This window comes from Vidua chalybeata, chromosome 10 (assembly GCF_026979565.1).
Source record: "Vidua chalybeata isolate OUT-0048 chromosome 10, bVidCha1 merged haplotype, whole genome shotgun sequence".
Classification (NCBI taxonomy): domain Eukaryota; kingdom Metazoa; phylum Chordata; class Aves; order Passeriformes; family Viduidae; genus Vidua; species Vidua chalybeata.
The window spans coordinates 2,933,011-2,946,155 of record NC_071539.1 but is presented as its reverse complement, the minus strand read 5'-3'; the positions used below and the strand labels follow the sequence as shown (position 1 = coordinate 2,946,155).

The following is a 13,145-nucleotide window of genomic DNA, read 5'->3' as shown; positions in this document are numbered from 1 at the left end:
AACCCACGTGCAGCACGGCCCAGAGGGTCAGAAATGCAGGCAGGGGTTGAAGGGCTCATTAGCTCTGGCTCAAACTCGTTATTTCTCCTGCCACCAGAGCAGGTTCCTGTCCAGGAGCCAGGGGTTGGAAGCACCCAGCTCCTAAATGCTCAGCAAAGAGCTGAGGTAGGACATCCTGCATCGAAATGTCTCAAATGCTCCATTATTTATGACCAATAAAGCCTTGAGGCCTGCCTTGTGTACAGCACGAATTTATGACATGCACGAGCAGGAATTGCTTCAACTCCACGAGGCTCTTTGGAGCAGAACACAAGACAGAAAACATAGTAACAAATAGCACAAAAAAAAAAAAAAAAAAAAAAAAAAAAAAAAAAAAAAAAACCAAACAAAAAAAAAAAACCTGAAAAAAAAAAAAAAAGGAATAACAGCTTGTTGCTTCATTTCCTGAAACTGATATGTAATAGCACATCCCACGATAGTTTATAGTTAAAGGCATTTAAACAGGCAGCTGCTGTGTCCAGGCTGGAATCTGGGAGGAATATCCTGAGCTTTATTTAGCCTGTGAAGGTGTAAGAAAGCCTGGCTGCAAAGGTTCTTCTCCAGTTTCTCTCAGTTAAGGACTTTGCCAGCTGGATCCTGCTGCTTTCTTCAGGGATCAGCAGGAGGAATAATATTTACCCAGGCTAGGACTTGCAAAGCAGTTTCCCTCTGGCTCAGGGACACTGCAGTCACTGGATTATGGACTCGTGTGTGTGATTTGGGAGTGAGAACTGAGCACAGCAGGGCATAATGAACTTCCCAGAACCAGCTGATTAAAAAGGGAGTTTGAAGGATTCGAGTCTGCACATCCCTCAGACTCGTAGTGCTCATCAGAAGAGCCCTTTCTTTCCTACTGTGGGAATCTCAGTAAGGCTCAAATGCCACAAAATCAGGATTTTTGCACCTTATTAAGAGCAATTATATGAATTTTCTTAAAATTTCAATTATATGATAATTTAAACCAATTATATGAGAAATGTTTAATGACTTACATTTTCAGAAACCCCTCACTATTTTCTCACATCCATGGTGCCATCCAAGCAAAGCCTTACTTATGCTGTCACTACCCCATTATCTCCCCAGGGGCCACACCAGCACCCCAAATTGAGATTAACCTGGCAGCCAGTGTGCTGCAATGGGAAAATGAGCACAGGTATAAACATCACCCATCCTGGCCTTCAGGGATCACGTGAGACATCTGGATGTGCTGGCCTGGCTAACGCCACAAACACCTCCTGCCCCTCTGGAGCGGGGCTGGGGCAGCACAGGAGGGCCTGGAGCTCCTCATCAACATTCCCGCTAATTAGGAGTGTCGTCCTGCCCAAGTGGGAAAGAGTCAAAGCAACAAAATGTTTTTTTTCCAAAATGTGAGGGGAAAGAAAAAAAAAAATTCATCTGTTTGGTTTAGACCTTGAAGATCATCCAGCCGTCAGATGTGCAGAAGCAGCCCTCACTCCCAGAGCTACCCTTGGGGTGAAACCTTTAGTTTGTCCTTCTTGTTTGATGCTGAACTGACTGTTCCCATAATTCTCAGAGGTTTTGTACTGCAGCTGCAGGAAACCTGCAAGAGTTGGGGTTATTTTTGCTGTTGCATTCCCTCCAAGGCCATTACCCCTCCTGGTTTTCTTGTGCCCATGGTAGCACTTCATAAAATACCATCCCATGGAAACCAGCTGATTGCCAGTGCTGCCCAACAGCCACCAGGAATCGCAAAAGCCAATAAAAGGGATTCACATTCCAAAAGGGATTCACATTCCCTCTCTCCTGCCTTTAAACCAGCTTTTGAAAGAAAAGGGGCCAAATTGGAAATGAGTATCAGCAGTTCCAGCCAGGGTGAAGCCAATCCACTCACACTGGGAGGAATGGGTCTCCCTCAGATTTTAATTCCTCCTGCACAGGGGAAGCAGAGTGTGCAGCAGAATTATCATTAATTTTCATTCATCTTAGTGGGCACTGAGACGTGGGATTGTTTTTTTGTCCTTTGGAGAAGCCCACAACGTAAGTCACAAACAGGAGCATGGTGAAAGCTTGGGGCAGTCCAAGCTACACTGTAGGACACTTGTTTTACAAAAGTAAATTCTAAAGCACCCTAAACACATTTCCAGGAGGGTTAGCAGAGAATATTTTCCATTCTGGACTTCTTCAAAATATAACTTAACACTACAAAAGGATAACCTCTGTGGTAATGACAGAATTCACTCCCCATGAGTTTTCACTCTGCTCTTCAGAACTTGCTCCCAAAAATAAGGGGAATATTGTCCAGGTACTTTATATCCTGAATGTTTACCAAAACCAATCAGATGATGAATTACATTTTTTTGTGTGTCTGTATGATAAACCATTTGTAAAGGTAATGCTGTGTGAATATTAATAAAAATGCAGTGAGCTGGTATTGTTTCTCAGGCTATATTGATCATATTAATGAGAATAGTAATGTATGCATGTTTATTATGATTAACAGAGCTCTGTTCATGTTGCATTTTCCATTGGAATGAAATTAACTTTCTAAAGTTGCTGAACAGGAATATTAAATACCGAGAAATGGTTGGTGAATAAGCTCTTCCAAAACCCTCTTCATGCCTGTATCAAATTTAGTACACTTGCTATAAATTAATCTTGAAAAATAGAAGTTATCGGCAATTGTGGATGGAAAAACCCAAAGGAGGAAGAACCTGATCTAAGTAACAACAAGTACAATCAAGAAACTTCCACTTAAAAACATATCTTAACAAAATGATTTACTATAAACAAGCTGCTGTGCCACTACCAGAATAGAGAGAATCCAGCCTATAATTTCGGGGCATATGCAAAGAGAAAACATAGCTGCAGGAATGAGACAAATTCTGTTTACACTAGAGTTTAAAAGCACAGGTGGTTTGAGTTTGTGTTTTGTTTTGTTTTGTTTTTCTGTCTCCAATTTATTTTCTGAGAGCAATTCAAAGAATTGTATTTTTTCATTGCTTTAAGACTTGCTCCTGCAAATGATAAAAAGGGTAGAAATGGAAAAAGATTCTTTCTAAGATCTTCAGTGAACCTCATATTCCTGGTTTAGATGAAGATGTCCCTGCTCATTTCAGGAGGTTGGATCTTCCAACTTCCTTTCCAAACCATACTATTTGATGATTTTCTCCAAACAAAATTAAGACCTTCTCTGAATAAATCTTGTCCAAGAAAGGTGATTTGACTAAATAAAACCAAGAAATAGAGGCCTGGCCTGAAGATGCACAGCCCAAAGCATTTTCAGGACACACCATCAGGCCCCAGTGCCAGCACTAAAGTGGCAAAACTGGAATTACTGAAGCAGAGGTGATTAAGCAATACCAGTAGATGAAAGAGCAGAGATTTAAGGAACTGATAAAAGATGATAGAATGGAGCTTTCCATGCAAATTGAACTTTTTTTTTTTTTTTTTTTTTTAGTACAAACAAGTTTCTGTAATCGATCACCAAAGATTGTCCATCCAAACCTAAATAGGCAGCGACAAGTTTGTGCAGGGTATTGGATTCCTGTCTGCTCACTGAAGATATTCCCACCACACTTCCACTGTTCTGTATGAATATTGTTAGACTTTGAATTTGGTGCAAAGAACAGGGAATTTTACAGCCTATTCTGGGCACTGCAATTCTCATCATGAAGTTATTAGTAAGAAGGAATGAACAGTAATTGTGAGGGAACAACAAGGTTATAATCATAACTTGTTCCAAATTATACTCCTGTGATCTCCCTTTTTCTCTGGCTGGTAGCTGCTTTTTAACTTGGGAAATTTTCAATATTAAAGCCAAGAAGGAAATTACTGGGCATTTCTTTGAAGAGTAAACTTCCTAGAAATGCAGAGATTGTCCTAATCAGCAGGTTCACGGGCTTCAAAGTGCTGTGTTCACCTGACAGTTCTTTCAATCATTTTTTAGTAAAATACATCTGTAGCAATCGAGGCATTGTGTAATCCCCCCACACACCTGTAAATTATAATGTGGGATGTCATGATTTATTTCACAGAGTAAAAGCTGTTAAATGAATACTGACAGCACCATTAGCATCCTGATCTTGAACTGAAGAGCAAGTCAGCTCTGCTTAAGTCATCATTCTCAGGAGCCACAAATAAATGTGCACTTAAAAAAGGTGCCATGGGTTAATCAGAGCTGAATTAGTCAGGAAAAATCAGTGAAGAAGGGAGCAGGTCAGGAAATGACAGCCTGAAACTTCTATTCCAACACTGGTTCTTGAAGCAGCCAATGCCAAAGACCCCAGAACACAAAAGCATGGGCTGAAAACTTGATTAATTCCAAATCAACTGAGAAATATCGATATTGCTTCAGCATCTTGTGCTCCCACCCACACCTCTTGCCTTGTTCCCTCTCTTGGGGAACAGAACCCAAATGGGCTCCTCTTGCTGGACTCCTCTTTGCATTCTGCCTTCCAGGAAGACTCCTGGTGAAAAGTAAAGTAGAGAGAACCAAATGAACTCAGCTCAGAGTTAATTTATCCCATCAAGAATCACCAGTTATTGTTGCTCTGCCCTAAATCCCAGATTCCTTGATATCAACTTCTAGGAAAGAAAATGGCTCCTTGTGCTTGCACTGAAATAAAATGTTTAATTTCTATTCTTAATCTCTTCAGAGCTAATGGAGATCTTTGACTGTTTGAAATACAAATGTACTTATTCTAAAATTCATGTTCTCTTTTGTTTGTTCCCCAATGCAACAGTGCCCATTTTGTTGTTCTCCTACACATTTAAACCATTTTTTCCCCCTCATACAGATATTTTCATTTCTGGAGGTGAAATCTGGGATGCCTGTCCTTAGAGCCTCTTGAATTCTGTTGTATTATAAATATTTATCACAACTCTTTTAATACCAACAGCTGTGCTCCTTTCACATGCAGAGCTGGTTTTATAAAGGGTCAAGCCCTCTGTATCTCTTCCCAATTTCCACAAGATTTCAGATTGTTCCCATTTGGCCCTCCACAAGCAGGACTCAACATGCCTCCAGGATGACAGCTCCTTCTTCATGAGGAATAATTGTTCTCTCTCCCAGTACAGATCTTATCCCAGTTTAGAGTTATTTCTACCTTTACTTACATGTTTATCCCAGTCATTTGTTCCAATCTGTTGGTCCGTCTAAAGGGATCAAAGGCATTCAAACTAAAACACAAACCACTCAACCTCTCAGACTGGCAGGCTGGTTTGTTCTAGAGTCATCCCTAATAATTCACAGCTTCTGTGAGAATCTCCAGATTCAAAAAGTTGTTTGAATATGATAATTTATTAAGTTTTTCCCTTTGATAAACCCAGAACACCTCTGGGGATTTTTTTTTCCTTTAAATGAGGGTAAATTAAATTTATCTGGCTGTTTTCCCCTGTTATTTCCAAAAGGACACATCAGTCATTCCAAACTAACACACTTAAGCTGAACAACTGTTAAATAAACCCAAATCATGCTTTATTGTGTGCTGAGGTGATTTCTCATTCAAAATTAAGTGTTTCTTGTCTTATTTAGAGCTCCAAACGGGACCCTGACTAACGGAACAAGATGGCCAGTCTTCACTAGTACTGACCAGAAATATTTGACACTGAGCACCAACACTTCCGCGGTACTGACAAAACTACGAGCTCAGCAGTGTCGATTCTGGAAACACTTTTTCCCCAAAGTCGTGCAAATGACAGGTAACAATTCTTTTCTAGATGCTTTTATATAAAACTTTCACACAAAGGATCATTTGCTGGATGTTAATGTGATAACTGAGTTCAGATCTTTCTATTCCTGTTTGTAACTGAGATGTTCAGTTGTCGCCATTGGACAGGAAATGAGCACACAGAAGCTTGGTGAGTTCAAGAGAGAAAAAGAGCAAATTTTATTTCTGACCTCGCAATATATAGAATTCCAAAAGTGACAGTGGATTGGAGGATGGAATTGCCACCTCTCCAACCACACTGGTCAAACCAACAGTCCATCAATTCTCTCCTCTCACAAAGAAGAATGCAGAACAATCATTATTTACATGGACAGTGCGTGAGAGCTCCAGCAGAAATATGTAAACATTATCAGAAGGCTAAAGAAGTTTTATGAGAACTTTAAAACTTTCAAAAGAACTATAAAAGAAAACTTAACAATTTTAAAAACCAGGGCAACATTCAGTTGGGGAAAACTGAATTGGTGTTGGGTAGAACTGTCCACGCTGCATTGAGGGTGGACCCCAGAACGTGCCCTGTGCTTCTGGCTTTGGGGTCACCACCTTATTTTGTACCAGGACAAAACCTGGGGACACACCAAGGGCCAGGACTTTGTGATATGGAGTTTTTCTGTCCCAAAATTCAGATGCAGCCACAATGTGAGACACTGAGTGCTGAAACCTCAGTTCTTGGGTACCCCCTGAAAGAGTTTTGGTGCCACCAACACACCAGGATTCCTGGGTTCTGGAGTGAGCAGGAAAATCAATGCTAAAGGAGAGTTTGCTCTCTGGAAGCTTTAGATGTTCTGTATAAAGTGTGGGACGTTACAGGATGTTATGTTTGAATTATATTATCTATTATTTATGGGATTCTATTTTATGCAACTGATCCCCCAAGGATATGAAGTGCACTGCCACTGCCAGGAGGGGTTTTTGGTTTCCAGCTCACGTGAGAGCCCTGTGTTTTATTTCTGGACTGTTGTAGCTGACAACCCAGAGGCTGCAGGATTTGCCTATAGAAAACAGAACTGATTTGTGCCTGGCCATGTATACAATGGATTTATGAGATTTCACTGCCAAGAAAAGTTTAATTGTTTGAAACTTTATGATCAGTTGAACAGAAAAGACACAAATTTTTTGAAGACCGATGGCCCTGTTTTACCAAAGCCCAGCAATAGATGAAGCCTCTGTGCTCTGGATTTCAAAAGGAATTGATATTATAAGGTGATTTTGCAGCTATGGAATCACATTCTGCAGCTTGACTGAGGGAAAGTCTCGTTTCAAAAATGAGATACACTTTTAAGATGTTAATTAGTAATTTAAAATCTTTCTCTAAGACTCAGTTTGAATGCTCGTCTTAAAAAACACGTAAGCCTTAAAAATATGTAAACTGTCATGGTGCACAGATGATTCCCTCTGAAATAATTTATTCCCTCCTCATTTGAGTCTCTGACTGCATTATGGCTCAACTTTTATCCCCTCTCAATTCAACAGATGTTTTTCAATTAAATCAAGAGACACGAAATCAGTAGGTAAAATGAATAATTTATGAAGCCTACAGTGTGATTTTAAAATCACAGCTTTCCCAATTACGGGTGGATTTCAGGGAGGTTTCAAAGATTCTGACAACTTTGTGCTGAGCCAGGAGAACTGAACTGTTTTACATATTCCTTTAACCTGGCTGGGAAACCCTTGGGAAAGATGTGGATCCTACAAATGGGGCTGAGCTTAACTAAGTCCGCGTGGTGCGGGAGGGAGCAGATCACCGGAGTTCAACACATCCTGGGGGAGAGGAGAGCTCTGCCTGGTCCTGTGGGGTGAGGGATGATGGAGCAACGCTCAGGACCTGCCAGCAGACATAAATTCATCACTGTGCCACATTTGGTAATTCACAACATAAATTTACATAATTTAATTAAAAGAAATTCACGAGCGTATTCTTAACAAAAAGAGAAGGATCGTCGTGTCTGGATCCAAATATAGAACTGAGGCAAGAATGTTGTCAACAAGTGGCACTGCCTTGTCTTGTATCATCTGTCAGCCCTTGAAACATCGCAATAATAAAAACAGAGTGTTTCCATTATGTTCCCTGTACAATATTATCCAATTCTGACAGAAAACCCTTTGAAATCCTGTGTACAAATATGATATAATAGCTTATATTGCAATAATTCTCTTCACTGAAATATTATTTTGCATTTTCTCTTGCCTTTTATGCCCAAAGGACAGTGCACAGCATTAATGCAGAGATTTCCTCTTGTTCTGAGGGTCTGTTCTTTCTATTACTCCTTTCATTGAAATATTCTTAGGAAAAGAAGGTTGCTTTAACATAAGGTGATATAAAATGACAGGAACAAGTAAGGAATTTTTATGTTCTCATTGTTATAGGTTCAAGTAGGGTTCAGATAGGCAAAGTAGAATTCCATCAGGTTGAACCCAAAGAGGATAATCAAAACAAATTATTTTGCAGGAATTATGATTTTTCAGCATCAAGTGATCAGGATTTGCCATGGATGTGCTTGGTAACCCCTTGCCTAATTCCTGACCCACTCCTAGCCCAAGCCTTGCCACCCACTGGGGGATTTTAAGGCCTTTAAAGGCCAGTTCCAAATGTGTCCTGGATCTGAACCAGCCTGTTCCCATCACAGGCTGGGTAAGACAAGTTCCCTGAGGCAGTTAAATATATGAGAAATATATATCTTTACTGTTAGAAAATTCACATTTTCCTCAGGCAATCATATCAGATTAAAAAAATATATATTATGGTTGTGGGGTAGGAGAAAAATAGGGAAAAAATAAGGCTCTCACAGTTAATACAAGAGTAACAGCCATATATAAAACATGGCCTCGACACCTCCAGAGTAATTTGTGTGATTTTGGAAGGTTTCTCAAGGCCTTCTCCTCGAGTTTCAATTCATAAATCCATCACTAAAGACACAAGTTAGAACGTGGAGTTTTGTGTCCAGCTTGATAACAAGCACTGCACAAGTAGGCCTGGGCTCTCAGCTCCGAGCAGACCCGATTCCTACAGGGATTTTAACCCCATTTCCAAAGCCCCGAGCACACCCTGCGCCCTGCCCGGCCCAGGACAAGCTGGGAGCGCTCAGCATTTCCCATTCCACCCTGAAAGCAGAAGGGTTTCTGCTGGCTGCTGCTGAGAGAATCACACTGGAGGGACAGTAAGCAGTAAGTGACTTTTAAGTAGCTTTTAGAGCAATCATGTGTTAATTATAAAAGGATCTGTGTTAGACTTTACCTCCTCAACACAACCTTTAATGCATCTGAAGCCCTTCCTATTTATGTGAGCCCGTTTCCTCTTGATTGTAGAACGCTGCAGGCAGCCAAACTTTCCATTTACTCTTCCATTACTATTTTAGTGCACCTAATACATATTTTTTCTATTTTATTTGATATTACTGGATCATGTATCATCTATGAAGAAATCAAGTTTGGTCATATAAATACATTCCTTTTCTTAAACCACCCTAAAAAGTTTTTTTTTTTTTATGTGGAGGCAGAAAAATGTTCAACCTCTCGACTAATGAGCAACAAAAATTACTGTATTTGCTGTGATCCAGTATCTGGATACTACCAAGATAAATACTCAGGGTGGTAAGAATATTTAAAAAAAAAGGCTAAATAGAAAATTCACCATCAGAATTAAATTAAAATTCCACAGAGTTGGATACATGAAGAAATGTGAGTTAATCATAGGTAACCTCACCAATGCTACCACACCTCCCAACAAAGACTTTACTCATTGCACCTATGAGTAAGAAGTTTCTGTACCTAAACTGTCATTGGAAAGATAACAGCCCTTAGAATAATTCATGTCCCAGAGAGCTCTGCTGACTTGTGGAAGAACTAAAGCAATAAAAGAAAGGATTTTGCAGTCCTTAAAAACACGTAAAAATTAATATACTGCTGTGTCTAACAAAGCTTTGATATCCAGAGAGTGTGACTAAAAAATATTCAATAGAGATATTATTTGTTTTCTCATTTCTGGACACTTGTGAAGGAACTCTCACCATGAGAATCTACAGCATAAACCTGTGGCATTTTTCATACTATTGAAATCAAAAACTTGAAGGTTTGCAAAAACCTGCAGTCATGAAACTTGCAATCATGAGGTGTTGAGGACAGAAAAATTAATTCGAACTTGTCATCCCTTATTAATTAACAGCTATATGGCCTTTATCCCAATCCTAAAGGTATTTTTGTGTGTTAACATTAAGATTAGAACTTTATTGGCACATCCAGCAGTTCAAAGGATGGGATGGTGATAAATTTAACTTTGCTATAACACCATTAAAGTAAGGGAGAGATGGAATGAGAGGAAATTCCAGCTGATTGTGCCGGCATTGCTGAAGAATCAAAAAATCCCTTTTTAAAATTTTGACCTGTTAGCCTGGAACCTTTCAGAGCACTGATTCATTGCCTACAGAATCTCCCCTTTTCTCCTTGTCAGCCTCACTGGGCTTTGCATGGGGCTAATGGGAATTCAGGTAAAGTTTGGGATTGTCCCAGTGGCTTATAGAAAATTCCCTGTTTTCACTGTTAGCTGGCTCTGCAGGCACCCAGTGCTCTGAGCTGTAATTATTGGTCAGCTCGGACTCTCAGATCTTTTTCTTTTCTGCCTCCCAGCTGTCAGCTCATCTAAGTCATGGGTGGTTGCCTCCCAGAGATTGATGATGTTGGTGATAATGGGATGCATTGACTTGTGACTTCAATTTGGATCTTATCACTGGGGGGAAGAAAAGCAAACAAATGGGAATCCAAGTTCTTATTTCAGTGATTTCCATCCTCCTTTTGTCTTTTAGATCCATAATGTTGGCTCCTCTGAATTTTTTGATGTCTTCTTTATCTAGCTGGCTCACTTGTTCACCATAATCTTTAAAAAGGACTGAAAAGCCCCATACTTTATACCCCGGAACAGTGACTTTTAATTCAAGATGTAGAGATATTTCGGTGTCTTTGGACAGACTTGAAACACCTCTACACCTGAATAATTAAAGAAGAGAGGTTTTTGAGTTTCCTTTTTAATTCATAAGTGGAAGTTTGCCTGAATAAATAAAACTGGACACCCAAAATCAAGAATAAAATGAGAAACACAGTTCAGGCAGCTTTCTCCAAATAATACTGCTACTGCTTCATACACTAAATTACCAATCCGTTTGACTTAATGTGAAAAATTTGGCTTTGCCTGAGACCCTGACTACATGTTTAAATTAAATATGTGAAAAGGAGAGTTCTTAGCATTAGGAAAGCAGAATGTTGTGCATGTTTTGTCCCCGTGTTTCTGAGTTCTATCTGCATAGTTAGCAATGAAAATGAGACTTTATTGTTACCAGCACTTTCAAATCATCTCTGAGTTAATGGCAATTGTGGCCTGCAGAAAGAAAATTTTAAGGTATCTGAACTTTCCTTTGATCTCTGTTATAACCAAGATTATTTACAACTTTGAGCTGAGGGAGAAGGATGTGTTTAATTTATTGACATTTGTTCCCATATTTGTTCTTCACACTTTTCTTTTTGACTGCATTTAAAAGTACAGGACTTCCCGGAGAAAAAAATATCTTGGTTTTATTTCTGGTCTCACTGGAACCAAGAAGTAAATCTCATTTCAAAGTCTCATTAAATTGCCATCTGGATTTCCAGACCAAAAAGGTTTGGAAACGTTGAGCTAAACTGCAGATAAGCGACCAAATTACTGGATGCTTCTCCAAGCTAAATCTCGGAATCAGTGAACTCTCTCTCCCGAATATTCTCTCTAGCGATGTGTAAAACACAGAAGTATTTCATTTTCACATCACCAGTTACACTTGCAGCACTGGCAGGTCATAAAAAACGGGGAAGGGGTGTATTTATGGAGGGAAGAAGAACAGCAGAAGAACATAAAAGCCAAAGGGGCATAAAGAACCCACGGAGCTGTTACCTCAGGAACACCATCACCAAGTGTTTCTGGAAGTGAGCCATGCCAGAGCTGGGTCCAGAATGAACAAAGCATTCACAGATCATCAATGGTTTCTGAACTTTATCCTGAAGTCTACAGCTGAAACACAATGATGAGCATCAGTGACTGATACAGCCTGCAGGTTTTATCCAGCTTTTGGTGCTTTCTGGGATGTTCCTGCAAGGCCACAGCCTTTCTCATGGTGTTAATCACCTTTTGGGGCTGCAGGAGGAGATCCCTGTCCATAAAATACTCTGGGAACCCTGTGAAATGCTGTATTTTTATCACTCTTCTCATCCTCACCCTCTGCTCCCATGCTTATAACAAATTTGGCAATAAATATTTCCTTGGGACTCAGGATTACTTGGAAAATGCTTTAAAGGTGGGGATGAAAAAGAAAAGAGGAGATGGTTTCATGGTGACATAGTGCACATTTGGCAGTGTCCTACTCCAAACCTGTGCCCTTTATGCTTCAAACTTGGGGATTTATTCCATGGGAGGTCGAGATCCTGGACATCCATTGAATTCCATTAAAACAATGGAAATCCTGTTGTTGCCTTAAACAAAGCTGTGATTTCACCTTATCTTTACAAGCATCTCTCTCATTTTACATTATTTAATCTTCAGGGTGTGTGGGTTTCAATGCAGGGTATATTTAATGAAAGGAATATTTTGAGGATAAAAAAAAAGTGACTTTAAAATTATGATTTTGATGGACAGAATAATTATCCAAAATGTATTTTAAAAATATACATATTTTTAAATATCCAAAGTATATTTATTACCCTGCAAGAATGATAACTTTGCACTCCTTCCTTTCTGATGTAAAGACAAAATGCCAATCACTGAATTTTCAGTCATTCCAGGTTTAAGAAAAGAATCAAAAGACCATCCCATAATGTATTTGGAGCAGATGACATTGATAATAAAAATTATTTTTCAATTAGCATACAAAGAGATTCAAATTTAGATTAATGTAACCCATTTCATGTTTTACAGGAAATATTGATGAAGCAGAACGAGAGTGGAAAGCAGGATTCCATCGCTGGAACAATTACATGTCAGACTGGAAAAATCAATTTAATGATTACACCAGCAAGAAGGAGCTGTGCAGTCTCTAATTAATATGTTTACTCTTTCCAGTTTGTCCCTAGAACTGTTCATCAGGCAAACATCCAGGTAGCTTCCCAACCTGTCGAGCATTAAATATATTATGCAGATTAAAAGGAAATGTTACAGATACAACTCTGATTTCAGATCTTTCATTTGTGTTTTACCTCCTCTCTCAATAAAAAAATGTAAGGCACCCACAGCCTTTGAAGCTTCCCTGGGTTAAGTAGGGCTCTAGAGATTAAAGGCTGGAGATTAATAAGGTACATATTCTTATAAATACTCGCTGCTTAAACTCACCCTTCAAAGAAACAATGTAATCTGTTAGAGGAAAATGGATTTTATATTTTTTTTTAAACAGAAATAGCAGTTTTACA

The 13,145-nt window shown here is 39.3% G+C and overlaps 1 protein-coding gene across 5 annotated transcripts in view; it reads left to right on the top strand.

Annotated features, from left to right (window-relative positions):
• Positions 1-12,903, top strand: part of BCHE (butyrylcholinesterase) — a 49,955-nt gene extending 37,052 nt beyond the window's left edge. For all 5 annotated transcript variants that reach the window (XM_053952118.1, XM_053952117.1, XM_053952121.1 and 2 more), the window contains 2 exons: positions 5,534-5,700; positions 12,658-12,903. In XM_053952118.1, the coding sequence (XP_053808093.1) occupies positions 5,534-5,700; positions 12,658-12,779 (289 nt within the window). In that variant the 3' untranslated portion in view covers positions 12,780-12,903. The remainder of the gene's footprint in view (positions 1-5,533; positions 5,701-12,657) is intronic.
• The last annotated feature ends 242 nt before the right edge of the window (positions 12,904-13,145 follow it).